The sequence below is a fragment of the Dendrobates tinctorius genome, unplaced genomic scaffold, assembly GCF_039654945.1.
Source record: "Dendrobates tinctorius isolate UK_male_01 unplaced genomic scaffold, ASM3965494v1 ptg000014l, whole genome shotgun sequence".
Classification (NCBI taxonomy): Eukaryota; Metazoa; Chordata; class Amphibia; order Anura; family Dendrobatidae; genus Dendrobates; species Dendrobates tinctorius.
The window spans coordinates 68,294-96,057 of NW_027361682.1; the positions used below are offsets into that span (position 1 = coordinate 68,294).

General features: G+C 45.2%; 1 protein-coding gene across 1 annotated transcript; it reads right to left on the reverse strand.

The window, feature by feature from the left end:
• Positions 1 to 4,278: 4,278 nt before the first annotated feature.
• Positions 4,279 to 23,365, reverse strand: LOC141073975 (oocyte zinc finger protein XlCOF8.4-like). The gene is made up of 7 exons (XM_073561507.1): positions 23,108 to 23,365; positions 22,734 to 22,883; positions 22,432 to 22,608; positions 22,226 to 22,349; positions 22,045 to 22,142; positions 21,438 to 21,525; positions 4,279 to 5,864 (listed from the first exon to the last, which is right to left on the reverse strand). The coding sequence occupies exons 1-7, from the start codon at positions 23,132 to 23,134 to the stop codon at positions 5,101 to 5,103; spliced, it is 1,428 nt and encodes a 475-aa protein (XP_073417608.1). The 5' UTR covers positions 23,135 to 23,365; the 3' UTR covers positions 4,279 to 5,100.
• Between the last annotated feature and the right edge of the window lie 4,399 nt (positions 23,366 to 27,764).

Genomic DNA, 27,764 nt, shown 5'->3' on the forward strand with positions numbered 1-27,764 from the left:
TCCACATTTTGAGAGCTATAATTTTTTCATATTGTGGCCCACAGGAGTCAAGTGTGGTCTTGTTTTTTGCGGGACGATTTGACGTTTTTATTGGTAGCATTTTCGGGCACATGACATTTTTAATTGCTTTTTATTCCGATTTTTGGGAGGCAGAATGAACAAAAACCAGCAATTCATAAATTTCTTTTGTGGGAGCGGGGGTTATACCGTTTCGCGTGTGGTAAAATTTTATTCTTCAGGTTAGTATGATGACAGCGATACCTCATTTATTTTTTTATGTTTTGGAGCTTTTATACAATATTTTTTAAATAAAAGTTTTTAATTATTTTTGCATCACTTTATTCCGAGAGCTATAACTTTTTTATTTTACAGGTGGTGGAGCTATATGGCAGTTTGTTTTTGTGGAACAAGATGACGTTTCAGTGGTACCACGTTTATTTATATCAGTCTTTGATCGCATATTATTCCACTTTTTGTTCGACGGTATGATAAAGCATTTTTTTTTTGCCTTTTTTTTAAATGGTGTTCACTAAAGGGTTTAACTAGTTAGACAGTTTTATAAGTCGGGTCGTTACAGATGCGGCCATACTAAATATGTAGACACAAACACATGGGCCATGCACATAGTAAACAAGTCTGTATGACAGTGTTCACACTACCAAATGACTGAAAACACAGAAAAACACAGTAAAACAACCATATAAAAATACTCTGTTGTATAAACGTAACGGTAAACAGCAACTGCTAGTAAAAAGATGATTACAAAACAGGGTATTTAGTTGATATGTTTTTTTTACAAAAAATGTACACTAAGCCGCTCTACCAAATGTCAAGGTAACCCATCTCAGAGCAGTCCCTAACTGATGTATTTAAAAACCTGATCATGTATATAGTACCTGTATAAGCAGGATTCAGGCAGGTAAGGTCTGATGTGGACACGCTTTGGAAGATGGCTTGTGTGTGCACGGCCCATAATGAAAAGGTGGAAACCTCCCCAACATGCATGAACAAGAAACCAATTAGACACAAACACATGGGCCATGCACACAGTGAACAAGTCTGTATGGCAGTGTTCACACCACCAAAAGACTGAAAACACAGAAAAACAAAGTAAAACAACCGTATAAAAATACTCTGTTGTACAAAAGTAAAAGTAAACAGCAAGTGCTAGTAAAAAGATGATTACAAAACAGGGTATTTAGTTGATACGGTTTTTCCAAAAAATGTATACTTCCTTACGGGCAGTGCACACAAAAGCCATCTTCCATAGCATGTCTACATCGGACCTTACCTGCCTGAATCCTGCTCATATAGGTACTATACACATGATCAGGTTTTTAAATACATCGGTTAGGACTGTTCTGAGATGGGCATACCTTGACGTTTGGTAGAGCAGCTTAGTATTCATTTTTTGCAAAAAAAGTATCAACTAAATACCCTGCTTTGTAATCATCTTTTTACTAGCACTTGCTGTTTACTGTTACTTTTTTACAACAGAGTATTTTTATACGGTTGTTTTACTGTGTTTTCAGTCTTTTGGTGGTGTGAACACTGTCCTACAGACTTGTTTACGGTGTGCATGGCCCATGTGTTTGTGTCTAATTGGTTTCTTGTTCATGCAAGATGGGGAGGTTTTCACCCCTTCCTTATGGGCCGTGCACACAAAAGACGTCTTCCATAGCATGTCCACCTCAGACCTTAGCTGCCTGAATCCTGCTTATACAGGTACTATACACATGATCAGGTTTTTAAATACATTGCTAGGACTGCTCTGAGATGGGTATACCTTGGCGTTGGTGGAGCGGCTTAGTATACATTTTTTGCAAAACAAACGTATCAACTAAATACCGTTTTGTAATCATCTTTTTACTAGCACTTGCTGTTTACTGTTACTTTTTTACAACAGAGTATTTTATACATTTGTTTTACTGTGTTTTTCTGTGTTTTCAATACTAAATGTGTAGTTTTATTGTTTAGATTTTTTTTAGTTAATTATTTGTTTATTGAAGGAATAAATAATGATATTTTTTTTTATTTTTCAAAATATTTTTACAATTATTTAAAAAATTTTTTTTTTACTTTTTCACTGTGTCCCACTACAGGACACTCATTTTGTGCAGGCTGATCGCTTCTATAGCATGCAGATCTGCATGCTATAAAAGCTGTCAGCGCTGCAAGGATTTCTCACTAACTTGAGACTTCCTGACATGCACTGCACATGACAGGAAGTCTCTCAACTTTGGAGACCCGGATGTCGTCATGACGACATCGAGTCTCCATGGCAGCGATCGGGACCCCGCGTCATGCCGCGGGATCTCCGATCCAAAGGCAGAGGGGCTGTCACAGCTGACAGCCCATCTGCCCGCTCCCGGATCGCTGCGATCATGTTTGATCGCAGTGTTCCGGGGGTTAAAGTGACAGGTGTCAGCTGCACAAATCAGCTGACATCTGGCCACGATCAACCGAGCTCCCCCCCGTGAGCGTGGCTGATCGCGTATGACGTACTATCCCGTCCATGGGCATTAAGGCCCAGGGCACATGGACGGGATAGTACGTCATATGTCGAAAGGGGATAAGGACATGCAGGTCAAAATCGGCAATGTAAGTCTATTCGTGAAAAAAATAAAAAACAGACTTCACTTAAATGGCATTTGAGTGTGGTCTAATTTTCACGGATTGTCAGAAAGGAGAATGGAGAAACTTCATTTATTTGATGACTGCTGATGACACTTGAACCACATGGTGATCAAATTCTGATTGAAAAAAGAAAAATTGTCGTACGTAAAAAAAGACATCTGAACAGGGTCTTAAGCTTGATGGACATTAGTCTTTTTTCAACCGTATCAACTATGTAACTGGGATTATCACATATAGCAGTGTTTCTTCACAACTGATGTGGCAAAAGCACCAGACAACCCCATTACAGTAGATAAGCTGGATTACTTACCGGTAATGATCTTTTAATGAGTCCACAACAGCACCCACTGGAGGGATCCACCCATAGGAACAGGAAACCTACAGAAATAAAAGGGGCGGTCGGCCTCTCCTCAATTATCCGCCAATTATTAGGCAAGCCATATCGTTCAATGTTTTCACTTATCAACTCTATATCTAAGAAATTGTATACATGCTATGTTAACTTCTAGGGAGGGTAGTGAGTGGGTGCTGTCGTGGACTCATTAAAAGAGCATTACCGGTAAGAAATCCGGATTTTTACCCTTCGCCACGACAGCACCCACTGGAGAGACTTTCAGAGACCTTCACCTGGGAGGGACCACCGTGCTGAGGACAGCTCTACCAAAGGCTAGGTCAGAGGAGGATGATAAATCGAGCCTGTAGTGGTTATAAAAGGTAGGAGCGCGACCTAGTTGCGGCCTTACGTATAGACTCTATTGCGATGTCTCCCCTTTCCGACCAGGAGGATGCCATAGCTCTGTCGGAATGTACCCAGATACCCTCCGGAGGATCTTCATTTCTCGCAGAGTATGCCAGACAGATCGCATCTCTAAACCACCGGAATAGGGTACCCCTCGTGACTCCATACCCCTTCTTTCAGCCCTGGAAGGATATAAATAGAGCCCTACTCATCCTCCATCTACTAGACCTCTCAAAGCATTTCCGGGGTGGCAGCGCTGTCTGTATGCGCGCGCTCCAGCAATATTCCTGGGACCTTCGCGCGCCTCCCGCCACCTCACTCCTCAGCTGGGGAACCTCCGGAGTGACCTGGAGCTCCCCCTTACCATTTCTTGGCGGTGGCATTGTCTGTATGTGCGCGGTCCCGCCAAGCTCCCAGGACTGCGCCAAAGCCAAACAGGGGGGCGGAGGTCGGGATCTCCCCCTCCGGCCCCGCGCTCCCACGCAGGCCTGGACAGTTCCATCCGGACCCCGATAGCGCGTCTTTAGGGTGAACCCCAGGTGGCCTCCCCTGGAATCGGCATTCAGCTACCGAACAGACGAGGGGGGAGCCGGAATACAGCACTCCCCCGATGCTGCTTCTAGACCGCAGCCCCTGCCGTTCTCACTGATACTGCGCAGGCAGCATGCTGGTCCAGGTACTTTTCTCTTGTAGGGAATATTTCTGCGGTTTCCATAGGAACAGAAAACCAACTGAGGAGGAGACGCGGACCGCCCCTTTTATTTCTGTAGCTTTCCTGTTCCTATAGGCGGATCCCTCTCTCCAGTGGGTGCTGTCGTGTCGAAGGGTAAAACCACAATACTGTAAATATTAATGTGACATACTCTTTACAATTGATTGACACATGGGTGAACTATCTAGAATCTGCTTTTAGAGATGTTTATTTGGCAAGTACGTACATTAACGAATAATCAAAGATGCACTCTCATCAAACCTTTTATTTCCTATACCTGTGTAAATGTATATGCAGTACAATAATCTACTCACCGATCACAGTCTTCCCCAGTTTCCAGGGCTGTTCCAGTCGTCTTATGAGTCATGTGACTGCTTTTCCAACTTCCCAGCCCACACTTGGCTCTATGTTTGAACCGTACATTGTATTTATAATGTAAGCCTGTAGAGCCACGTTCTGATGCTTTACAGGCTTATATTATAAAAGCAACTTTCAGCTCACACAGACCCAGGTGTGAGCTGTCAAGTTGGAAGAAAATGGCCATCAGTGAGTGTATATAGTTTTTTTTTCCATTTTTTTTTAGTCCCAATGGCACACCGTGATTGTATCACAAGCACTGGCAATAATGCCATTTACGTACCCCAGTAAATGATGCACTGAGGCATATAATTGGTTAAAAGGACTCTGTCAGCACAGAATGACTGTTAAAACCAAGTACAGGTGCTCGGTGCACCATGGCGGGACCAATCATTTAAATACACCTTCCCACCTGCTTGTTGCCCTTCTATCTCCACCCCCCAATATTTGATTGACAGCTCTGGTTTCGTAGAGCCAAGGAAGGGAGGAGATAGCTGTAAAACAAGCAGGTAGGAAGGTGAATTTAAATGTTTAGCCGCGCCATGGAGCACCGATTGCCTATACTTGGTTTGATTACTCATTCTGTGCTGTACAGAGATAGTTGCTGTTGTTATAAGTAGATGTCGGTTGCATATCACATAGGACGTAATAATGCCTACTTCACTATGTGATTTCTCTGATGTACAACAAGATGTGATTTCTCTATAAAAGTTTTCCCACATTCTGAACATGAAAATGGCCTCTCCCCTGTGTGATATCTGTGGTGTCTAAAAAGATGTGACTTGTGTAAAAAACATTTCCCACATTCTGAGCATGCATATGGCTTCTCCCCAGTGTGAATTTTCTGATGTCTAACAAGACGAGTTTTCTCTGCAAAACCGTTCCCACATTCTGAACATATAAATGGTTTGTCACCTGTGTGAATTCTCTGATGTGCAACAAGAATGGATTTTGAATTAAAACTTTCCCCACATTCTAAACATGAATATGGCTTCTCCCCTGTGTGAATTTTCTTATGTCTACGCAGATTAGATTTGTTATTAAAACATTTCTCACATTCTGAACATGAAAATGGCTTCTCCCCTGTGTGAGTTCTCTGATGTATAGCAAGATCTGATATCCGTGTGAAACATTTCCCACAATCTGAACATGAAAATGGCTTCTCACACATGTGAACTATTTGATGTTCAAAACCTTGCGTGTCTGTGTTTTGCGCAGCAATCTTTGATGAATTAAGATATAAAATCCGCCGAAGAGGATCATATAATAGATTTTTGCTCTGGAGGGTTGAAGATATATCTGGGATAACGACATGTTCTTCATATGTATCCGGTGTGACACCATGATCATCTGCTGTATAATCTGAAAATATCAGACATCCCTCTGAGCTCCTGGTACCGTCATCTGCCGAGGATAAAACTATTACTTTTTAATAAAAAGTGCCTTGAAATTATATTATTAATTATAATATCTGTTGCATTTTAGAACATTTCTATATAAATATTTATATACAAATTGTAATAATCAATCAGCTGTTTAACCCCTTCCTCATGGGCAATTTTTAATGTTTGGCTTTTAATTTTACGATCCCTTCTTCAGAGCCATGACTTATTTTTTCATCAACATATACACATGAGGGTTTATGTTTTTGCAGTTCTGAATGAGACAATTAGTTTTATATAATATACTGAAAAAATGGGGGCAAAGAATAGTAAGTGGGTGAAATAAAAACAATCCCACCAGCGTCAATGTGTCCAGGTTCTGGACCTGGTCCTACTCAACCCTTATTCACATTGACGTCTGTCATGAAAGAAGTTGGGGAAGGGCGTTCCCTTAATCTAGGGAGGCCCTAGTCTATCCCTAACCCCAGGGTTACCCCGGAAGCTGGAGATGACTGGGTTTTCCTCCTCTCTGTTTTCCTACGAAACCCTATGCAACTCACCCTCACCCCTGGGGGGAAAGGGGCAGGAGTAAAATGGTAACAACAGCTGGACAGACAGGGGAAAACCAAGGCACAAGTAACAGACAAACAGGATCAAATGCAAAATGGGTACACAATAAACGAGACAGAAAAGCAACACGAAAGAATGCCATAAAGGGGAAAGTAGAGGTATTCATAACAATCTCAAGACGACAAGAGCGACTCTCCAGAATACTTTCTCCAATGCAGCCAGAAACACAATGAAGATTCTATGGCTTGCATGGAGGGAAGCCAGATACAGGTTTATCTCATGGAAGGGGGGTGGTTTCAAAAAGCAGAACCAACAAATAGACCACAAGGAACTCTAAACCATTTCCACAAGAAACCTGCTTACGTACTCCTGAATATCCATGTAGATTTATAGAGGACCTGTTCTCAGCTAATTGCCGCGACATTTTAATCTTAGATGTATCACAGGTCCCAGCAGAATGCGGCACATTCATGACAACGTCACTTTGACATATGGTAAGGTTTTAATACTAGAAGGAACATCCCAATTTGGGTACACCTTGACGCTGGTGGGATGTCTTTTACGTTTTTTTTTTTTTACCAAAAGCACTATTGCTTTTACTTATTACTTACAGCAGAGTCTAGGTTCATTTTGTCTCTGTCTTGGGTTTTGTATTCATTGTGTGGTGAAATATGACTTGACAACATAATTTTCCAGGTCAGTACGATTACGGTTATAAAAAACAAGAATTTATGCATTTTAGTGGTTAAAAAAATATTCAGAACTTGGTAAAGAAAATTTGGTTTTGTTTTGCCATTTTCTGAAATTAGTAACTTTATTTTTTTTGCCAGTGAATGGTGATCTATCATTTTTATTAGTACCAATTTGGGGTGGCAAACAACATTTTGATTACTTTTTCTAGAATTTTTTGGGGGAGAATGAAAAATAAAAAATATGTGGTTTATTTCTATTCTCTACACAATTTACTGTGTGGGATAATTAATTTTGTATATCATACTTTTACAGACACGACAATCTCATGTACGTATTTTTTTATTTATTTTATGCATGTAAAGTATTTTAACCCCTTCATGACCAGAGCTTTTTTCGGTTTTGCGCTTCTGTTTTTCGTTCTCCTCCTTCCCAGAGCCATAACTTTTTTATTTTTCCGTCAATATGGCCATGTGAGAGCTAATTTTTTGAACGACATCATTGGTATTAGCATGTCGTGTATTCGAAAAAGGGAAAAAAATTCCAAGTGTGGTTAAATTGCAAAACAAGTGACCTGCTATTATGATTCTCCAGGTCATTACGAATTCATAGACACCAAACATGTCTAGGTTCTTTTTTATCTAATTGGTGAAAAAAATTCCAAAATTTGCTAAAAAAAAAAAAAAAAAAATTGTGCCATTTTCCAATACCTGTAGTGTCTCTTTTTCGTGATCTTAGGTTGGGTGAGGGCTTATTTTTTGCGGGCCAAGCTGACGATTTTAAGAATACCATTTATGTGCAGATATGATCTATTGATCGCCCGTTATTGCATTTTAATGCAATGTCATGGCGACCAAAAAAAACGTAATTCTGGCATTTCGATTTTTTTTCTACTACTCTGTTTAACGATCGGGTTAATCCTTTTTTGATAGATCGGGCGATTCTGAACGCGGCGATACCTAATATGTGTATCTGTGCTTTTTATATTGTTTTATTTTGAATGGGGCGAAAGGGGGGTGATTTAAACATATATATTATATATTTTTTTTTTTCCATATATTTTTTAAAACTTTTTTTTTTTTAATTTTGGCATGCTTCATTAGCCTCCTGGGAGGCTAGAAGCATCTATCTATTACTTGATCGGCTCTGCTACATATAGGCAATGAGCAGATCGCCTATAAGTAGAATTACAGCATTGCTATGAGCGCCGACCACCGGGTGGCGCTCATAGCAATGCCTCATCAACAACCATAGAGGTCTCTAGGAGACCTCAGGTTGTTATGGCAACGCATTGCTGACCCCCCGATCACGTGACGTGGGTTGGTAATGCGCGTATTTCCGTCTTCAAGCTAGTTACAGCATGCTGTCAGCGTTTGACAGCGGGATTTAGCTAGTTAATAGGCGCGGGTGGATCGCGATTCCACCTACGCCTATTGCGGGCTCATGTCAGCTGTTCAAAACAGCTGACATGTCCCGGCTTTGATGCGGGCTCACCGCCGGAGCCCTCATCAAAGCGGGGGTACTGCCATTGGACATACTATTCCGTCCAATGTCAGAATGTGGATGGCAAAGGAACACAGGAGGATAAAAATAAAGCACATGGTTAACGGGAGAGCAAAGTGTGGGTTACCTGACTCCTGCCCTGACTAACTGCCATGTATAACTGCCGTTTTGCTGGATGCTTAGCTTCTGTGATACTTTGCTTATGGGATGCCAGCGTGCACCCCACACTGCGTGCTTCCCCTTAGGAACTACTACATATATAATACGCTGGTATGCGTGGTCCCCCTCACCCCCCTTTCCTGGTATGCGTGGTCCCGTCACCCCCCTTTCCTGGTATGCATGGTCTCTGTTAAAATAAAAACCACCATGGTTACTTACCGGTAGCCGGTTTTTCCGGAACCCATGACAGCACCACATGAGAGAGGGATCCGCCTCGCCAGGACAGGAACCTACTGAAACATAAGGGGCGGCACCTCTCCCCCGCTTCAGTTGGATTACAGAGCATTTGAGAGGACTTCCCGGTTAGTTACATATTTATCCAACACCACATCACACAAATACACCCGACTATTGTGCACACCCAAACGGTGAAAAAGGGGGGGAAATATACGGGTGCTGTCATGGGTTCCGGAAAAACCGGCTACCGGTAAGTAACCATGGTGGTTTTCCCTTCACCCATGACAGCACCACATGAGAGATTCTGGAGACTTCGAACACCTTAGGGAGGGACCACCGCTTGCAGCACCCTTCTACCAAAGGTCAAGTCAGCAGAGGAGGATAGATTTAGTCTATAGTGTCTAAAGAAAGTTGAGGGTGAGGCCCAGGTAGCGGCCTTACAAATTTGCTCTATTGATACCTCTGCTTTCTCAGCCCAGGAGGTCGCCACGGCTCTGGTGGAATGAGCCTTGATGCCGTCAGGAACCGGGACGCCACTAGCTGAATAGGCTACACTAATGGCCTCCCTAATCCATCGGGCAATAGTCCCCTTTGACACTCCATAACCTTTCCTAGCACCCTGGAAGGCTACGAATAGGGACTGGGACCTCCTCCACTGGCTGGTTATAGACATATACTCTACTAGGGTTCTTTTAACGTCTAGGCTATGAAATTTCTCCTCCCCTGGGTTTTTCGGATTCTCACAGAAGGAAGGGAGGACAATTTCTTGGTTTCGGTGAAAGTTAGTTACTACTTTCGGCAAGTAAACAGGGTCTGTTCTCATAACCACCCTATCCTGGTATATCTGGGTATATGGTGGGTTGACTGAGAGGGCCTGCAAGTCACTAACTCTACGTGCCGACGTTAGAGCTACCAAAATGATGGTTTTTAGGGTGAGGTTTTTTGTTGAAATCTGCTGTATGGGTTCAAACGGCTCCTTCGTAAGGGCTTCCAGCACCAGATTTAGATCCCATGGAGCTATTTTTGGTAAGGAAACTGGCCTAGATCTGTGGCAAGATTTTATGAACCTGGCTACCCATCTGTTTGCCGCTATATTGCAATTGTATAATGCACCCAGCGCTGAAACCTGTACCTTGAGGGTATTAACCGCCAGGCCTAGCTGTAGACCTGCCTGCAAGAACTCCAAGATGGACTCGATTGGGGGTTCTTGACCTAACGGTTTTCCCAGGAATTGTAGAAATTTCTTCCACGTCCTGCCATATATGTTGGTTGTTATTGGTTTTCTACTTTTCATTAGAGTAGTCACCAACCCCGGGGAAAAACCTTTATCTCTCAAAAGTGCCCTCTCAAATTCCACGCCGTCAGATGGAACCCCTTGACTTGTTTGTGGAATATCGGCCCCTGAGCTAATAAATCTGGAATTTCTGGCAGTACCCACGGGTCCGAGAGAGACATCATTTGCAGTAGTGAAAACCACGGTCTTTTTGGCCAGAACGGGGCTATGAGGATTACTCTGGCTTGCTCGTCTCTTATCTTTTTTACCACTGCCGGGATTAATGCTACTGGGGGAAAGGCATAGCTCAGTTTGAACAGCCACGGGATTTGCAGAGCGTCTACTGCCCACGGGTTTTCCCCTGGGTTTAATGAGCAGAACCTCCTCACCTGCCGGTTGTTTTTGGTGGCAAAGAGGTCGATCACTGGCTGCCCCCATAACTGTACTATCCTCTGGAATATTACACGATTTAAGGCCCACTCTCCCTGTTTTAACTTGTTGCGGCTTAGAAAGTCGGCTTGAACATTTTCTGTCCCTTTGATGTGTAGGGCCGTCAGGGAGGTTAGATGTTGTTCTGCTTTGAGAAAGATTCTTTTGGCTTCGTCCAATAGGGAGTTTGACCTTGTCCCTCCCTGGTGGTTGACATACGCCACTGCCACCCTGTTGTCTGACATAATTCGGACATTTTGACCCTGTAGCATGGGAATGAATGCCCCCAAGGCTCTGTTTACCGCTCTTAACTCTCTTAAGTTGGAGGAAGCCTTCTGCTCTAGGTGACCCCAGGACCCTTGGGCTATTTGTTTTCTCAGGTGTGCCCCCCATCCCAAGGAGCTTGCGTCCGTCAATATTACATCGGACACGGGCCTGTGCCACAAAGTTCCCCCTGCTAAATTTGTGCTGTCTAGCCACCAAGTGAGAGAGTTTTTCCCCTTTTCGGAAAGTTCCAGCTTCCCTTCTAAACGCCCTTTCAATCGTTTCTGGGCTGACAAGATTTCCGCCTGCAGTTGTCGGGTATGAAACTGTGCCCAGTTGACCGCAGGGATACAGGCTGTTAGCGTGCCCAACAGGGACATTGCCCTTCTTAGGGTCATGTGCGGTTGTTGTATTGCTGTAAGGGTCATTTCTCTCACTTTCTCTAGTTTTTTCTCTGGCAAGAGACAAACTTGACGGTCGGAGTCCAAGACGAAACCTAGAAATGTTTGTTTTCTTAGGGGTTGAAGTTTTGATTTCTTTAAGTTTACCATCCAACCCAGTCTTTGCAGGGTTTCTGTTATTTTCTCTACTTGATGTGCGCAGTGATGTTCTGAATTGCCAATGACCAAAAAATCGTCCAAGTAAGGCACCATAATCACATTGTGGATTCGAAGGAAAGCTGTTATTTTCGCTATTACTTTCGTAAAAATCCTTGGCGCTATGGAGATGCCAAACGGAAGAGCTGTAAATTGAAGGTGCCTGAGGTCGCCCTGGATGTATAGGGCTACCCTCAGGTATTTCTGGTATTCTGGGTGCATCGGGATGTGGTAATAGGCATCCTTCAAATCTATTACGGCCATGAAGCAGTTGTGGTGTAACAGCTTTATGGCCGAAGTCACCGATTCCATTTTGAATGTTTGGTTCATGATCCATTGATTGAGGCGCCTGAGATTTATTATCGTTCTGAAGGAGAGGTCTGTTTTTTTTATTAGGAAGAGGGGAGAATAGAACCCCCGTCTCTCTTGATCTTTTGGGACCTCTATTAGAACTTGTTTCTCCAACAGTCCTAAAATTTCTGTTTCTATGGCTGATTGCTCTCCTGGTTCCTTTCTGACGGGGGTCACCACAAATGAAGCTCTTGGATGCTGGAAGAAAGGGATTTTTAGGCCATTCTTTATAATGCTCAGAATCCAATTGTTGGCCGATATTTTCTCCCATTCTTGAGAAAAGAGCTTCAATCTTCCCCCCACCGAAGGGCTGGCGTCATTGCGGGGATTTTTTGGCGGTTGAGGTAGTTCCCCCAAACATGAACCCTGGTTCTTTTTTCCTCTTGTCGTCCCACCTTTTCCGCTCTCCCGGGGGACGGCCCCGATTGATCTTTCCCCTCCGAAAGGGCGGTCTCCTATGATCACCCATGAATCTGGGGAAGCCCTTCTTTTTATCACCGGCCTTCTCCAAGATGTCATCCAGGTTTTTCCCAAACAGGAACTGCCCATCACATGGTAACGAGCATAATTTCGCCTTAGATTGAATGTCCCCAGGGCAGCCTTTGAGCCATAACGCCCGTCTTGCGGCGTTCGATAGCCCCGCTGCTCTTGCCGTTAACCTCATCGAGTCGGCGGAGGTGTCAGCCAAGAAAGCGGCAGCTCCGTGTAGCAAGTACATTTCTCCTAATATTTTCTCTCTTGGTACCTTGGAGACTAATTTTTCTTCAAGTTGCTGCAACCAGACCATTAATGACCGGGCTGTGCAGGTGCCGGCTATTGCCGGTTTCAGACCCCCTGCCGCTGCCTCCCAAGTGTGCCTTAGGTATGAGTCCGCTTTTTTATCCAACGGATCTCTCAAAACCCCTGAATCCTCCAGGGGCAGGGCCGACTTCTTGGAAGACCTAGACACTGCTGCGTCAATCTTTCGGACCTTGTCCCAGACGTCCGTGTCTTTAGCCTCAAAGGGGTATCTTCGCTTTGAAGAGGAGGGAAGGCTACCTGACTTCTCCGGTTTCTTCCATTCTCTTTCGATTAGGGCCTGAACCTTGTCATTGACCGGAAAGGTACGCTTCTTCCTTTCTTGCAGGCCGCCAAACATTACATCCTCCAGTGATCTCTCTACCTTCTCCTCTTGCAGGCCCATAGTGGACCTGATGGCTTTAAGGAGAGCGTCCGTATCTTCTACGGGAAAGCAAGGTCTGCCCCCCGTATCACTGTCTGAGGATGAAGATGACCCGTGCTCAACTTGATACTCCGAAGAGGGGGAGCCTGACGAGGAACTCGGGGAGGCTTTCCTACTCTTACTCTTCTTTTTTAATAATTTTTTAAGTGAGCCCTGTACCTCAGATTTTATTATCGATCTGAGGTTTGTTGCCAGGCTCGGCACCTCTTCAGCCATAGTCCGCTGGATACAGCTGACACATAAGTCCTTTTGGTAGTCTTTTGCTAAAGGGCTGTGGCATATGGCACATTCTCTATTTTTCTTTTTGCTTATAGCTTTTTTGCCTCCCTAAAAAAAAAAAACAAGACATAGGAAGGTCTATTATTGTCTAACTTTCACGGAGATCACTCACCACCCAGGAAAGACGGATACCGGGCTCTGGGGCTGCGAAGGAGCGTGCGCTCTGCGCTCTTTTGATCTCGAGGAATCCCTCGATCGGTGACTCGGACGGCTGCTGCTTTTGCCGCTCGAGCGGCTCTTGCGACCAGAAGCTTGCGATGGGGGCAGGGACAATGGGGACGGTGAGCGATCCTCCTGAGACGCCATTGTCACCCCTGCAGCCGCTTCTGCTCCTTCTTTTATGCAGTGAGTGAGCCCCTCATTACCCCTCCCCCCAGCGACCGCCAGCCGCTTCTCCTGGCCGGCGTCGCGCCCGGCGCCATGACCGTCGCGTCCTGATGACGTCAGCGGTCGCGCTCCCACGTCAGACGCCGGTCTCTGCCCCCGGCTTCCCCTGCATGCAGGGGAAGGAACGGGCGCGCGCAGGGGGAGGGCGGCACAGGGAGGAACCTCCGAAGGGAGGACATCGGAACGTGCCCGCACGAACCCGGGGCCCGTATGAGGAAAAAACCCCGGGAACTGCGCTACCAGCTGCCGACGGCCAGCGTCACAGGTAAGCCAGCCCTGCATTTTTACACGCCGGGACGGCCCTGGGTCTTTTCATCCTGACAGGCACCGCCGCTGTCAGAGGGATTCCTTTCCAGGACAGGAACCCAACTGAAGAGGGGGAGAGGTGCTGCCCCTTATGTTTCAGTAGGTTCCTGTCCTGGCGGGGCGGATCCCTCTCTCATGTGGTGCTGTCATGGGTGAAGGGAAAAATAGTTATATACTCACCTTCCGATGGCCCCCGATCTCCACTCCACGCTCCCGGCATCTTCCGGTCCCTGTAATGCTTTACGCGAAACACCGCTGATGACATTGCGTTCTCGCGAGAGTGACGTCATCTCCGGCCCTTCGCGCAAAGCATTACTGGGACCGGAAGGTGTCGGGGGCGTGGAGTGGAGTTCGGGGGCCGTCGGAAGTTGAGTATATAACTAATTTTTATTTTAAATTCTATTTTTTACATATTCTCACCTTCCGACGGCCTCCAATCTCCTTTCCACACGCCCGGCCTCACGGTCCCAATAATGATTTGTGCCTTAGACCGCTGACGACGTCGCGCTTTCGCGAGAGTGACGTCATCTCCGGTCCTTTGCGCTAAGCATTACTGCATTTTAATTCTATTTTTTACAGATTAAGCGCTGCTCCCGCTGCGCCCGATTGAGCGCTGCGCCCGACTGCGCCTGTCGCTGATAGGCCGCGACCAATCAACGGCAGGCGCAGCCTACCGTTACATGGTCGCGGAAATCAGGCCGCGACCAAACAGCGACGGATTTCGGTTACAGACAGACATGATAAGACGAATATATATATATATATATATATATATATATATATATATATATATATATCTCTGGCAAAAATAAGGAGACCACTGCACAGTTTTATAAACATCAGCTTCTCTACATGTGCGACAGCCATTCCATTCCAGTGTCAGTTGAATTCCAACCAGAGTACACCTCATTCTACTTAATGTGCTTCTGATTAGGTGATCACCTGAACCAAATCTTATTTAACGACGGAAAGTATAAAAAAAACCTGCTGTGGTGTTCACAATCCTCTTGCAATAGGACAAACTGGATGGCAAAACAAGTGCTAGCAGTATCCCAAAAGTAATAGGAATGAAAAAATAACTTTTAACCATGCCAAAGGAGTTGAAAAGAAAAGTCTTGAGTGAGGAAAAGAAGGGTTCAATTCTGGCTTTACTAGCAGAGGGATACAGTGAGCGCCATGTTGCCTCCATCCTTAAAATTTCTAAGACCGCAGTCCATTACAACAAGGTCAAGCAGAAGACATTGGGGACAACAAAGCTACAGACTGGCAGAGGGCGAAAACGACTCTTGTTATGATTGAGTCACCGAGGAGGAAAAAACAAAACACAAGCTCAGCCCAGAAAATCAGAGAGGTTGGAAACTAGCGGATTGCAGACCCCTAATCCTATCACACAACTAGCCGTAGCCGCAGAGTGTTCCTACGGTGATCCTAGACACCTCGTCACATCCGGAGATCTAAATAAGCCTAAAGAGAGAAAAGGGAAAAACTGACTGCCCCAGAGCAGACCCCAAAGCAATAGGCAGCCCCCAACATATAATGACGGTGAAGCAAGATGAAAACACTAACACAGATAGAAAGATAGGTTAAGCAAATGATGGGGCCCAAGCTAACTAAAAAGGACAGGACAGAAAAGCTGCTGTCTGCAATCCGAGAAAACCCTGCTAAAAATATTACCAACACAACTGATAAGCAAAAAGGACCATGAAGTCACTAGACTTCAAAACCTATATCAGCACTCAGAATATTCTGAAAGCAGAGCAAAAGAGAACACTGATCAAGGAAAAAGAATCCAGCACACCCCCAGCCAGGGATGGCTAAACTCAGAAAACAAGGTAAACAAAACGAAAACTAATAAGTTCAATAGCAGAGCAAAAACTTATCTTTGGGAAGCAGGAATCAGACTGGTCTCCAAGAATCCAGCAGAGAAATCACCAGTCACTCAGAAGGGCGTCAGCTGCCTTATATCCAGTCTGAAGTTCCCGTTACCCAGTCACAATCCACCTGATCAGGTGTTTGGTTTCTTTCATCCAAATCAGCCTCACTACCTTCCTTCACCAGAAGAGGGAGATCCTCGGACACAAAAGGTGAATGAACAGATGAGCTCACAACAGTTCCTCCCCCTTGAGGAGGAGTCACCGAACCCTCATCCAAGCCACCAGGCCGATCAGGATGAGCCCGATGAAAAGCACGCACCAATCTTTCGGCATGAATATCAGAGGCAGAGACCCAGGAATTATCCTCCTGACCATAACCCTTCCACTTAACCAAATACTGGAGTCTCCGTCTAGCCAGACGGGAATCCAGTATCTTCTCTACCTCATATTCCATGTTACCTTCAACCAACACAGGGTCAGGAGGTGCCGCCATAGGAACCACTGGTTCAACAAACCTCTTCAACAAGGACTTAAGAAACACATTATGAATCTTAAATGTGACAGGAAGAGCCAACCGAAAAGAGACCGGATTAATCTCCAAAATCTTGTAAGGTCCAATAAATCTAGGTTTAAACTTTGGAGAAGCCACTTTCATAGAGATATTCTTTGATGACAACCAGACCATATCACCCACCTTAAACCGGGGACCAATGGTCCTATGCCGGTTAGAAAACCGCTGGGCCTTTTCCTGGGAAAGAGACAACTTATCCACCACTTGGTCCCAAATCTGCTGCATTCTTTCCACCACAGTGTCAACCCCTGGACAGGCAGAAGACTCCACCTGCCCTGAAGAAAATCGAGGCTGAAACCCAAAGTTACAGAAAAAGGGTAACATCAAAGTGGCAGAACTAGCTCTATTATTTAAAGCAAATTCGGCCAAGGGTAAAAATGAGACCCAATCATCCTGATCAGCAGATATAAAACATCTCAAATAAGCCTCCAAAGTCTGGCTTGTTCTCTCCGTCTGCCCATTGGTCTGAGGGTGAAATGCAGAGGAGAAGGACAACTGAATTCCCAACTTGGAACAAAAGGTCCTCCAGAATCTAGAGACAAACTGAACTCCTCTGTCTGATACAATGTTCTCAGGAATCCCGTGCAAGTGAACCACCTGTTGCAAAAACAAGGGCACCAACTCTGAGGAAGATGGCAACTTAGGGAGTGGTACAAGATGGACCATCTTAGAGAATCTATCACAAATCACCCAGATAACAGTCATCCTCTGAGAGACAGGCAGATCAGAAATAAAATCCATTGAAATATGGGTCCATGGCCTCCTGGGCACCGGCAAAGGCATCAACAACCCACTAGAACGAGAACAAGGCTTAGATCGGGAGCAAGTCCCACAGGACTGCACAAAATTTCTGACATCACGAGACAAGGCAGGCCACCAAAAAGACCGACTCACCAACTCTCTAGTACCAAAAATACCTGGATGACCAGCCAACGCGGAGCAATGAACCTCAGACATCACTTTCCTCCTCCACTTGTCAGGAACATACAACCTACCACTGGGACAACGCTCAGGCTTATCCTCCTGAAACTTCTCCAGAGCACGTCTCAAATCGGGCGAGATGGCAGAAAGAACCACCCCCTCACCTAAGATGGTAGCAGGCTTGGTCACAATAGGAGAATCATAAAAACCCGATATAAATCTGATATTGCTGTAATCACACCGACCAGAAGAATAAAGTCTTCTAATTTCTTATACGGTTCGAGGAACGGCATAAAAAAATAAAATCAATTATTCACCTGCTGTTGATTTGTTCATTCTGCCTCCCAAAGTTCGCAGTAAGGCTCGGTTCACTTTTTCTCCTGTACCCTACGCTGAATCACGTATTTCAGAGATTTACATGGAACCGTGATTCAGAAGGAACCCCTGGTGGAATATTCCCTATAATGAGTCAGATGGAGGCACTGTGGATGCCGTCTAGCCTATGATCTGGATGTGTACATCTTTTTAGGCATGCACAAAAGCGGGATACAGGACAGTTTTGTGCTCTTCTGAAAAATAGGACAACGCTGAACAGAAGCCAGATGGAGTCCAGAGTAACTGCTGCCTGGTTTTAAAGGGGTTGTCCACTAGTTTAAATTAACCCCCCAGTGTATCCCCCTTGGGCCCCTAAATGAATTTTGTAAATACCTCATGTTGCTGATGAGCGGCGCTATCGCTGGCCGCTCACAGGCAGCACGTGATCCCCAGGTGCAGCTGGCTCTTGCTTCCGCTGACGTCCCGTCAAGTGCTGGCAGCAGCCGGGGGTCCCTCTTCCTCCTTCCACGCTGGCTGCCAGGCTGTGGGCGGGGTTATCCCCCGGCGTCCCACTCGGCATCCACTGCGCGCCCATTCATTGAGGAAACGTGATGTGGATGCTGGGTGTGACACGGGGGGGTAACCCCGCCCACAATCCAGCAGCCACGGCGTAGACCCAGCGCTGAGTCACGCCTCACTTGTCGCTCACATGCAGTAAAGGCAACATAAGGTATTTACAAAATTCGCAAGGGCCCCGGGGGGAATACATTGGGGGGTTAATTAAAAGTAGCGGACAACCCCTTTAATGAATGGATCCCTCGGGAGTTTCATCTGAAACACGTCATTTAGAGATTTAGATGGAAACCCCAAAGTATGTGCTTAGTGTAGCTGTTATGGGTGTATCAGTGGCTACAGACCGTCGCACTGCATCTGACTGAAGAAAGTCTCAGCAGTTTGCATTGCAGACTTCTTAATGGCTCTTCTGACTCTAGGACCCAGTAACAACTTTATTTTGACTCTAATGGACACACCTGGAACTGGGTGTTTATAACTCCCAGTTTGCTGCTGGAAGATGTGGGTGATATTTCCATTTCCCTGTTGAGGCTTGGAGCTATAGTAGTCGGCTATCTTCCTCTCGGTGTTTGGAGGACATCTGTGTTTCTCTCAGAGTCTACTCAAGCTAAGTGTTCCCCTTGTTTGCGTTTCTCATTTGTCTTTAGTGGTAGTGGGGATTAACTTGTGCTTATCCTGTCCTTCCCTATGCAGGCTTATCGCCAGGGGTTAGGTATCCTGCTCGGCGATAGGTGCAGAGCCTATATAGGGACATTTAGGGCAGACAAGGTGACCATAGATCTGCCTAGGGGTCTCCACTTTCCCTTCCCTAGTGGTGGGTTCCCTTCCCCTTATCTATTTGGATTGCACTTAGTCTTTCTACACTGAGCGTGACAGTAACGCTCAGGATTAATGTGATCCCACATATTATTTAAAATGTTTAAAAAAAAAAAAAGCTTCAACTCAATCCACAAAATAAACAAAACAAGCAAGCCCTCACTCAGGTCTGTCATCTGTCAGTGGAAATATAGGGGGCTTCCATGTTACTAGTAGCAAAAAGACTCTGGAAAAGCAAAATGCAACACCCCCCCCCTCGAAAAAAAAAAAATAAAACAAAAATCAGCAAATTCTGTGCTCCCAAATTCAAATGCAACCTCCCATCTGAGCCCCACAGTGTACCTAAACCACAGATACAAACACATGGGCCATGTACACACTGAGCAAGTCTGTAGGACAGTGTTCCCACCACCAAAAGACTGAAACACAGAAAAACACAGTAAAACAAACGTATAAAAATACTCTGTTGTAAAGAAGTAACATTAAACTGCAAGTGCTACTAAAAATATTATAAAAAAGCAGGGTATTTGGCTGATACGATTTTAGCAAAAAATGTATACTAAGCCGCTCTACTAAACGTCAAGGTAACCCACATCAGAGCAGTCCCTAACTGATGTATTTAAAAACCTGATCATGTGTATGGTGCCGATATGAGTAGGATTCAGACAGTTAATGTCCGATGTGGACACGCTGCAGATAGCATCCATATGTTTGGCGTTTCTGTAGCGTTGAGAGCCTGCTTAATCTATGGGTGCATGTCTCCAGAAACACAAGCTGGTTACAATGAACGGTCACTACAACGTACTGGGAACTACAATTGCAGTTTGCAATTTTCACTCAGCAACATCCACTACTGCTTGTTTTTGGAAAACATCCATCAAGTAAAATCGTCACTACACCTGTAGCTAAATTCCAGAGAGGTATAATATAAAAAATGCAGTCACTTTAGGGAGGATTCTGCTCTTCTAGCACTTAGGGGCTCTGTATATGGAGTCTGCAAACTATTCAATCAAAATTTGTTCTCTGAGAGTTATATAGCGCTCCGTCCCTTCCAAGTCTCAACGTGTGGCTAAGCAGTACTGTACAGCCACATATGGGGTATCGCTACATTCAGCAGAAATTGTGGGACAAATTTTTGTGGTAAAAATGTAATTATTTTTCTTCCCCACCCAATGGTAAAACATTCTGTGACACACCCGTAGTGTCCATATGATCACTGCACCCCTAGATGAATTTATTGAGAGGTGCAGTTTGTAAAATGGGATCACTTACGGGGGGTTTCTGCTGTTCTGGCACCCTAAAATCTGCACTATAGTATGGTGCTTTTTCACTTCTGAGCTTTGCAATGTATCTAAAAAAATATTTCCTGATTACATGCTGGGCATTGGCGCACTCAGGAGAAATTGCACAACAAACTGAGGTCCATTTTTTCCTATTAGCCCTTATAGAAATTAAAAAAAATTGGGCTAAAATAACATTTTAGTGGTAAAAATGTAATTTATTCTTTCTTCACCGCCCAATGGTATAAAATTCTGAGAGGCACATGTGGTGTCAATGTGATCACTGCACCCCTAGATGAATTCATTGGGGATGTAGTTTGTAAAGTGGTGTCATTTATGTTGGGGTCTGCTTTTCTAGCATGTCAGGGGCTCTGTCAATGTGACATGACACCCTCAAACCAGTCCAGCAAAATCTCAACTCCAATGTGGCACCTCATCCCTTCTGAGGTTTGTAGCATTCCCCCACATGTGGGGTATCGTCGTACTCAGGAGAAACTGCACAACAAATTGTATAGTCCAGTTTCTCCTGGTAGCCTAGTGAAAATTTAAAAGAGGGAGCTAAATCAACATTTTTGATTTTTGCTTACAAATACTGAAATAAAATACTGAACACTAAACGTGTGAACATGGGCTTAGGCTACGTCCCCGTGATCACCTTTTTATTTTTTTTTTTTTATTTTGCAGGATTTCTGCACCTATTAGTTAAATTAGATTACTTGTGTTTTTTATTGCATTTTATAAACATGCATTTTTATGGATTTTTCTCTGGTTTGTCATGTTGTAAAGCTTTCTAGTATTTTGATTTCACTGAACTTCATTGACATACTTAGGTGCGGATTACATGCGTTTTAAGTGTGTTTTCCGCTGCAGAAACACACTAAAAACCCACGTATGTGTTGTTATCTGCGGATTTTACACATCCAATGTAAGTTTATAGGGAAAATATGCACAGAAAAGTTAGTGTCTCTGTCTGCATTTAGTGGTCACTACTCACCTGTGTGGTTATCTGTAGGAATCTCCTCTTTACACCGATCACCCCTCACATATGTCTCTGTGGTATTAATATGGGGCAGATCTTTACCCTGAAAGAAATATTCTAGAAGTCACGGACAGATGAAGAAGTCAAAGTCATAAGATGACGAGTAAAGATCATAAGTGAACATGAAGATCACAATGACATCAGTAGTTATCACATATCTGCAGGCCTCCTGTATAAATCCAATCTGTTACGTCAAATTCGAACCAACAGTCTCCATAGCCAGAAAATTGTGAGGAGATCCAGATATCTAATGTCTATGATCAGCTTCATCCTGTCATCTTCACCAGATATAAAACTTTCACTGAATGGCCACATTACTAGAGACATCTATTTAGTAGCAAACTGCAGCTCCACTGGTCTTCAGAACCTCAAACAGACATTGAAGTTCCTCACTCAAATTTCACCTGAACCAATACAGAGTGAAGTTAAACATGAATTCAATTGACCCTAAACCAATTCATACATCTCTAAATGCTGGAAAATAAATCACAACTGAGCACAAAACCTTCACAGTCGTCTACACATCATAGTGGAGATCTCATGACACCTTCTCTCCATCTACCTGATGATCCTGAGGAACATCGGGATCTTCTTGTTTACAGTCCTGTGGAAGAAGAGGACGGGGACATCTCTCTGGTGTTGCCCTCTCACTGGATAGATCTGGAGGAAACATATACAGGGACTGAATTCATTCTTTACTTACAGATAATTATAGGCCGTGTGTATTTGGTCCTGTCTATTACCTGGTGATGTGAGGGGCTGGGGAACCTCCATCAGGACGTCCTTGTACAGATCTTTGTGTCCTTCTAAATACTCCCACTCCTCCACGGAGAAATAGACGGCGACATCCTGACACCTTATAGGAACCTGACACATACAATGATACCGTCATCCCCCGATCCCTCCATAGCGTTACTGTATAATGTCCCAGCATTCCCAGCAGTGTCACCTCTCCAGTCAGCAGCTCAATCATCTTGTAGGTGAGTTCTAGGATCTTCTGGTCATTGATGTCCTCATGTATCAGGGGGTGAGGAGGAGGCCCCGTGATTGGGCTCAGGGGTCTTCCCCATCCCTCAGACACAGGGGCCTGACAGCGCTCACTAGAGGTCTTCACTACTGTGTAATCCTGGTTATGGAGAGACACATTAAAAAACCTCACTACAGACATTTCCAGAGTCCTCACCTCTCCAGTTCTGTCCGTTATTCCCATAGATAAGAACAATGTAATGTGACATCATCAGAATCTCTCACCTCTCCAGTAAGCTGGAAGAGGATCTCTAGGGTGAGGTGTAATATCCTCTCCGCCATCTTGTCCCTGTCCCTATCCATCCTTGTAGGGTCACTCAGGAGAACTCTCTTATATAGAAGATCTCCACTGAGAGGATCCGATATTGTAGGGACCTGAATGGGGAGAAGATGACGATGTAACATCATAAAGATCCCATGTAAGAAATCTCCGGAGCTGTTACCGGCTTCACATGATCACTACATCCAGTCATGGCCCCGTCCTGCCCCCGGTATAACACACAATCCCATTATAGTCACACATAGAGATTTATCCCAGGCTCAGCACTGAGGGGGTTAATGTCCCCTGTGCCCAGTAATGGGGAATCTCCAGCACCTACCTCCACCTGCAGAGCCGCACACCACATATATGGCTGCTCTGTGCGCACAGGACCTGGGATGAGGTCACAGTCATGTGATCAGTCACATGAGGGATTAGCATAATGGGCGTTTGTAGGAAGTGAAGGGCTTTCTGTGTGGTAGTGAGTAGCCGTTCTGTGCTCCTCCCCCATGTAGTGATCATGTGACGGTGACGTCATCACAGGTCCTGGCCGCAGGCTCCGCAGTGTACAGTGTAGTGTGTAGCTGTTCCGGCTCCTCCTCCTTTCCCGCTCTCTCCGCTGTAGCCCTCAGTGTGAGGTGATAGGTCGCAGTGCTGGGGCGCGGCCTCACATTCTCCCTCCGCTGCAGGCAGCTCAGCACTGAGGCGTCTAGAATGGAGTGGCTATGGGGAGCTCCTCCTCCAGTCTCCATTGTAGTCGCCTCTTCTTCCTGGAATGGCTGCAGGGTATAATGGCGCAGACATCACAGGTCAGACAGGAAGGGTCTTTCCTCTGCTCTAGAGTTTATGGATTTGGGTAAAATTCTTTTTTCCTGATTTATAAATCTTACATTTTTCTTGTCACTTTCTGTAATATAAATAATTCCGCTCAGCGCTGATTGTTCAGTGTCACCAGAGTGTGACGTCTCCCGTCTGTCACCGTCCTGTCCGCAGCCGCGACACTGAGGAGAGGGCGGAGCTTCACGGGGAGAAAGAGAGCGCCACCCACAGGTATCATAAGAGTGCGTCACCGACAGTCATCATAAAAGAGAGCGCCACCGACAGTCATCATAAAAGAGAGCGCCACCGACAGTCATCATAAAAGAGAGCGCCACCGACAGGTATAACAGCGTCACTGACAGTCACCATAAGAGAGCGTCACCGACAGTCAACATAAAAGAGAGCACCACCCACAGTCATAAGAGAGAGCAACCGACAGTCATCATAAAAGAGCAAAAGACAGTCACCATAACAGAGTGCCACCGACAGTTATAACAGAGAGCGCCACCGACAGTCATCGTAAAAGAGAGAGCAACCGACAGTTATCATAAGAGAGCGCCACTGACAGTCATCATAAGAGAGCAACCGACAGTCATGATAAAAGAGAGTGCCGCCGACAGTCATTATAACAGAGAGTGCCACTGACAGGTCTCATAAGAGAGCACCACAGACAGTCATTAAAAAAGAGAGCAACCGACAGTCACCATAATAGAGTGCCACTGACAGGTCTCATAAGAGAGCGTCACCGACAGTCACCATAAAAGAGAACGCCACCGACCGCCATAACAGAGCGCCACTGCCAGTCATCAAAAAAGAGAGCAACCGACAGTTACCATGAAAGAGAGCAACCGACAGTCATCATAACAGAGCACCACCGACAGACATCAGAACAGACAGCAACCGACAGTCACCATAAAAGAGAGCAACCGGCAGTCATCATAAAAGAGAGCGCCACCAACAGTCATCATAAAAGAGAGCAACCGAGAGTCATCATAAAAGAGAACGCCACCGACAGTCATCATAAAACTGAGAAACCGACAGTCATGATAAAAGAGCGCCACTCTCTAACCCTTTGTTATACCTTTTTCACACGTCAGTGTGACAGTTTTCACACGTACCAGAGACATTTATACATGTTGACCCATTCAAGCGAATGACTCTGTGCACATGTTAGTGTTTGCACCGTGTGTCTGAGGGCAAAATACAATGACACTGCATGTCGGTTTTTTAACAGCAGCACGGGCCGCAAAATATCGTGTACATAGATGACACATGAATGACATCCAGGTGTCATCAGAGTGACACATACCGGCGCCTGGGAAGCAGCAGTACAGTTAGCGCTGTTACCCGGCACTGGCTGCTGAAGACAGCTCACATCATTCTCCTGTTCTCTGCCAGGAATCAGCGCAAGCAGGGAAGATTGTTAAGAGTTATAGTCCACTGATAACAGCGAGAGTAGGCGGCAGCTGGTGGAACTACTACTCCAATCATCCTACACCTGCTGCCGCTAATAACAGTGAGAGCAGGCAGCAGCTGATGGGAGTATTAATCAGCCAATGCCTGCTCTATAAATACATTTAAAAATTAGGCGTGGTTTCCCCTGTACTTTTGATAACCAGCTGTCACGATTTCCACTCTGTTTTTGTCTTTTTGTTACTTTGTGTCGGTGCTGTCAGTCTGTGCTGGGTCTGTGCTGCAATCACCTGTGTTCATTTTCCTTAATCAGGCTTCTACTTAAGGGGGTTTTACACTAAGCAATATCGCTAGCAATATCGCTAAAACATCACTGGTTTTGCTAGTTCCTCCCCCCAGTGTCAATCGTACACTTGCTATTGCCTGTGGAAAATTGATCCCTCTGCGCTTTGTACTTGACCTAGCTTGTCTTATTTCTCTTCCCAGACTCAGACCCTTTGCTTGTGACCTGACTTTGCTTGTGCCTGCTCCCTGTGACTGTTTTGTCTCTCTGGCTTTCTTGACCTCGGCTCATGTATTGGACTTTGTCTCTGACTTCCCTTTGTCGTACTGCACCATTTCCTGGACTTGACCTTGTATTGTTTGACCTCCCTTTACTTACAGTAAGTAGTATACAGTATGTATTTACTGCTGTGACTGGCGACACATTAAGACTGACAGTTAAAATGTTTTCAGTTTCCCACCTATGGATCCATTACATACTTTGTGTGATAAGGTGGCAAGTCTGACTCAGTTAGTCCAAGATTTAGCCTTGGAACAACACAAACTGGCTTCCTTTCCTGCTCAGTTACAGGGCCAGATTTCTGGTACTCTTACTGCTCTTCAGAATCTCTCTCCTCAGACCGCTGTTATGACTCCTGTACCATCTGACGTCTCGTTCAGCCCCATGGACCTGCTATTGCACTCCCTGACAAGTTTTCAGGAGAAAAGGACCAGTTCAGAATTTTTAAATAGAATTGCAAATTATTGTTTACCTTGCGCCCCCGGTCATCAGGGAATGAGTCACAGCGGGTGGTGTTGTGAATTCTCTCTCTGGCTTCCCTCTGGTGATTACTGAAGGTAGTGGAGCTGGTTAGATTGACAGAGGGGTTGCGAGTTCTCTTTCTGGGCTCCCTCTCGTGGTTACTGGAGGTAGTGGAGCTGATCTGATTGACAGAGACTTACCACCTGATAATGAGGAAGACGATTGGAGATCTGGGGTTTCAGACTGGGATTTAAGACAGCCGACTCCCTCTATCCCTGCTGGTGACTTTCTTCCTGTGCCTCCTGAGGTCTGATGTCTTCTGCTCTGTCCCTGCATGTTCAGCTAAGTAGTTCATTTGCTACTCTGTTTTCATTTGATCTGGTTTTGTCTATCTCTGTTTTGTGTGGGTCAGCCAGCTCCGGCTGGGGCTGTGCTGAATCACCGCCCATATGTTACTGCTTGTGCCAGTTTGTTTTGTCCACTCAGCTATAGTGTGAGCTTTTTGACGCTATTCAAAAAAAAAACCCTCAGGGGTCAAAAGTTGCACACAGCCTAGAGAGTATCCCACTTAAAGTCAAATAAAACATAACCTTTAATGAACCATTAAAAGGACATAACACACAAAAACATTACAAAAAAGTGCTCATGTGAACCAGTGCTCAATAAAAATGGTTTGATCTCACCATTGGTATTAGATATAGCATTCCAGCATCAGGGCGTATCCTGCTGGAGAGACGATCCACTCATGGGGAGCTGAGACATGGAAAAACCAGTGTTAACCCCTTCCTGACCTTTGACGCCACGTAGGCGTCATGAAAAGTCATGCCAATACGACCCATGACGCCTATGTGGCGTCATGAATTGATTGCCCTCCTGCGGGTTGGGTGACCGGGGTCACTGAAAGGTCACCCGACCCGCACACAAAGGACCCTTCATAGTTAACCCCAGGGGGCGTGGCCTGGCCCCCACATGCCTACGATCGCTCTGATTGGCAGTTTCACTTTTAACTGCCAATCAGAGCGATTGTAATATTTCGCCAATGAAATTTGGTGAAATATTACAATCCAGCCATGGCTGATGCTGAAATAGCATCAGACATGGCTGGAGACTAAGACCCGAACACCCCCCCCACACACACACACACACTGTCTGACGGCACCAATCGGCAGCCGCCGTCATAATCTGCCCCCCCCCGGCCCTCCGATCACCCCCTCTCACCCTCCATGGTGCCTCCGAACTCCCGCTAGCTGTCCCGGTTTCCCGCTGTCCAGCATCATGGGCACCGCCATCTTGGAAGATGGCGGGCGCATGCGCAGTGCGCCAAATCGAATCTGCAACGCTGCAGAATCATTTATTTTGATTACTATGATAAACTTTCACAGTGATCAAAATAAAAAAAGTAAATCACCGCCCCCCTTATCATCACCATAGGTAGGGACAAATAATAAAATATAGAAAATATTTTTTTTTATTTTTCCGTTAGGGCTAGCGTTAGGGTTAGGGATAGAAATAGGGTTAGGGTTGGAATTAGGTTTAGGTTTGGGATTAGGGCTAGAGTTGGAATTAGGTTTGGGATTAGGGTTATGGTTGTAATTAGGATTGGAATTAGGGTTAGGGGTGGGTTGGGATTACGGTTAGGCTTGTGGTTAGGGTTAGAGTTGGGATTAGGGTTAGGGGTGTGTTGGGGTTAGGGTTGTGGTTAGGGTTATGATTAGGGTTGGGATTAGGGATAGGGGTGTGT

Excerpts from the sequence above, each read along its gene's own strand:
- LOC141073975 (XM_073561507.1), bottom strand. The coding sequence starts at position 23,134 with ATGTGGTGTGCGGCTCTGCAGGTGGAG. Across the intron at positions 22,609-22,733 it reads TCTTCCAGCTTACTGGAGAG|GATTACACAGTAGTGAAGAC; the intron begins GTGAGAGATTCT and ends CTCCATAACCAG. Across the intron at positions 21,526-22,044 it reads ATGTTCCTCAGGATCATCAG|GGTAAAGATCTGCCCCATAT; the intron begins GTAGATGGAGAG and ends TATTTCTTTCAG.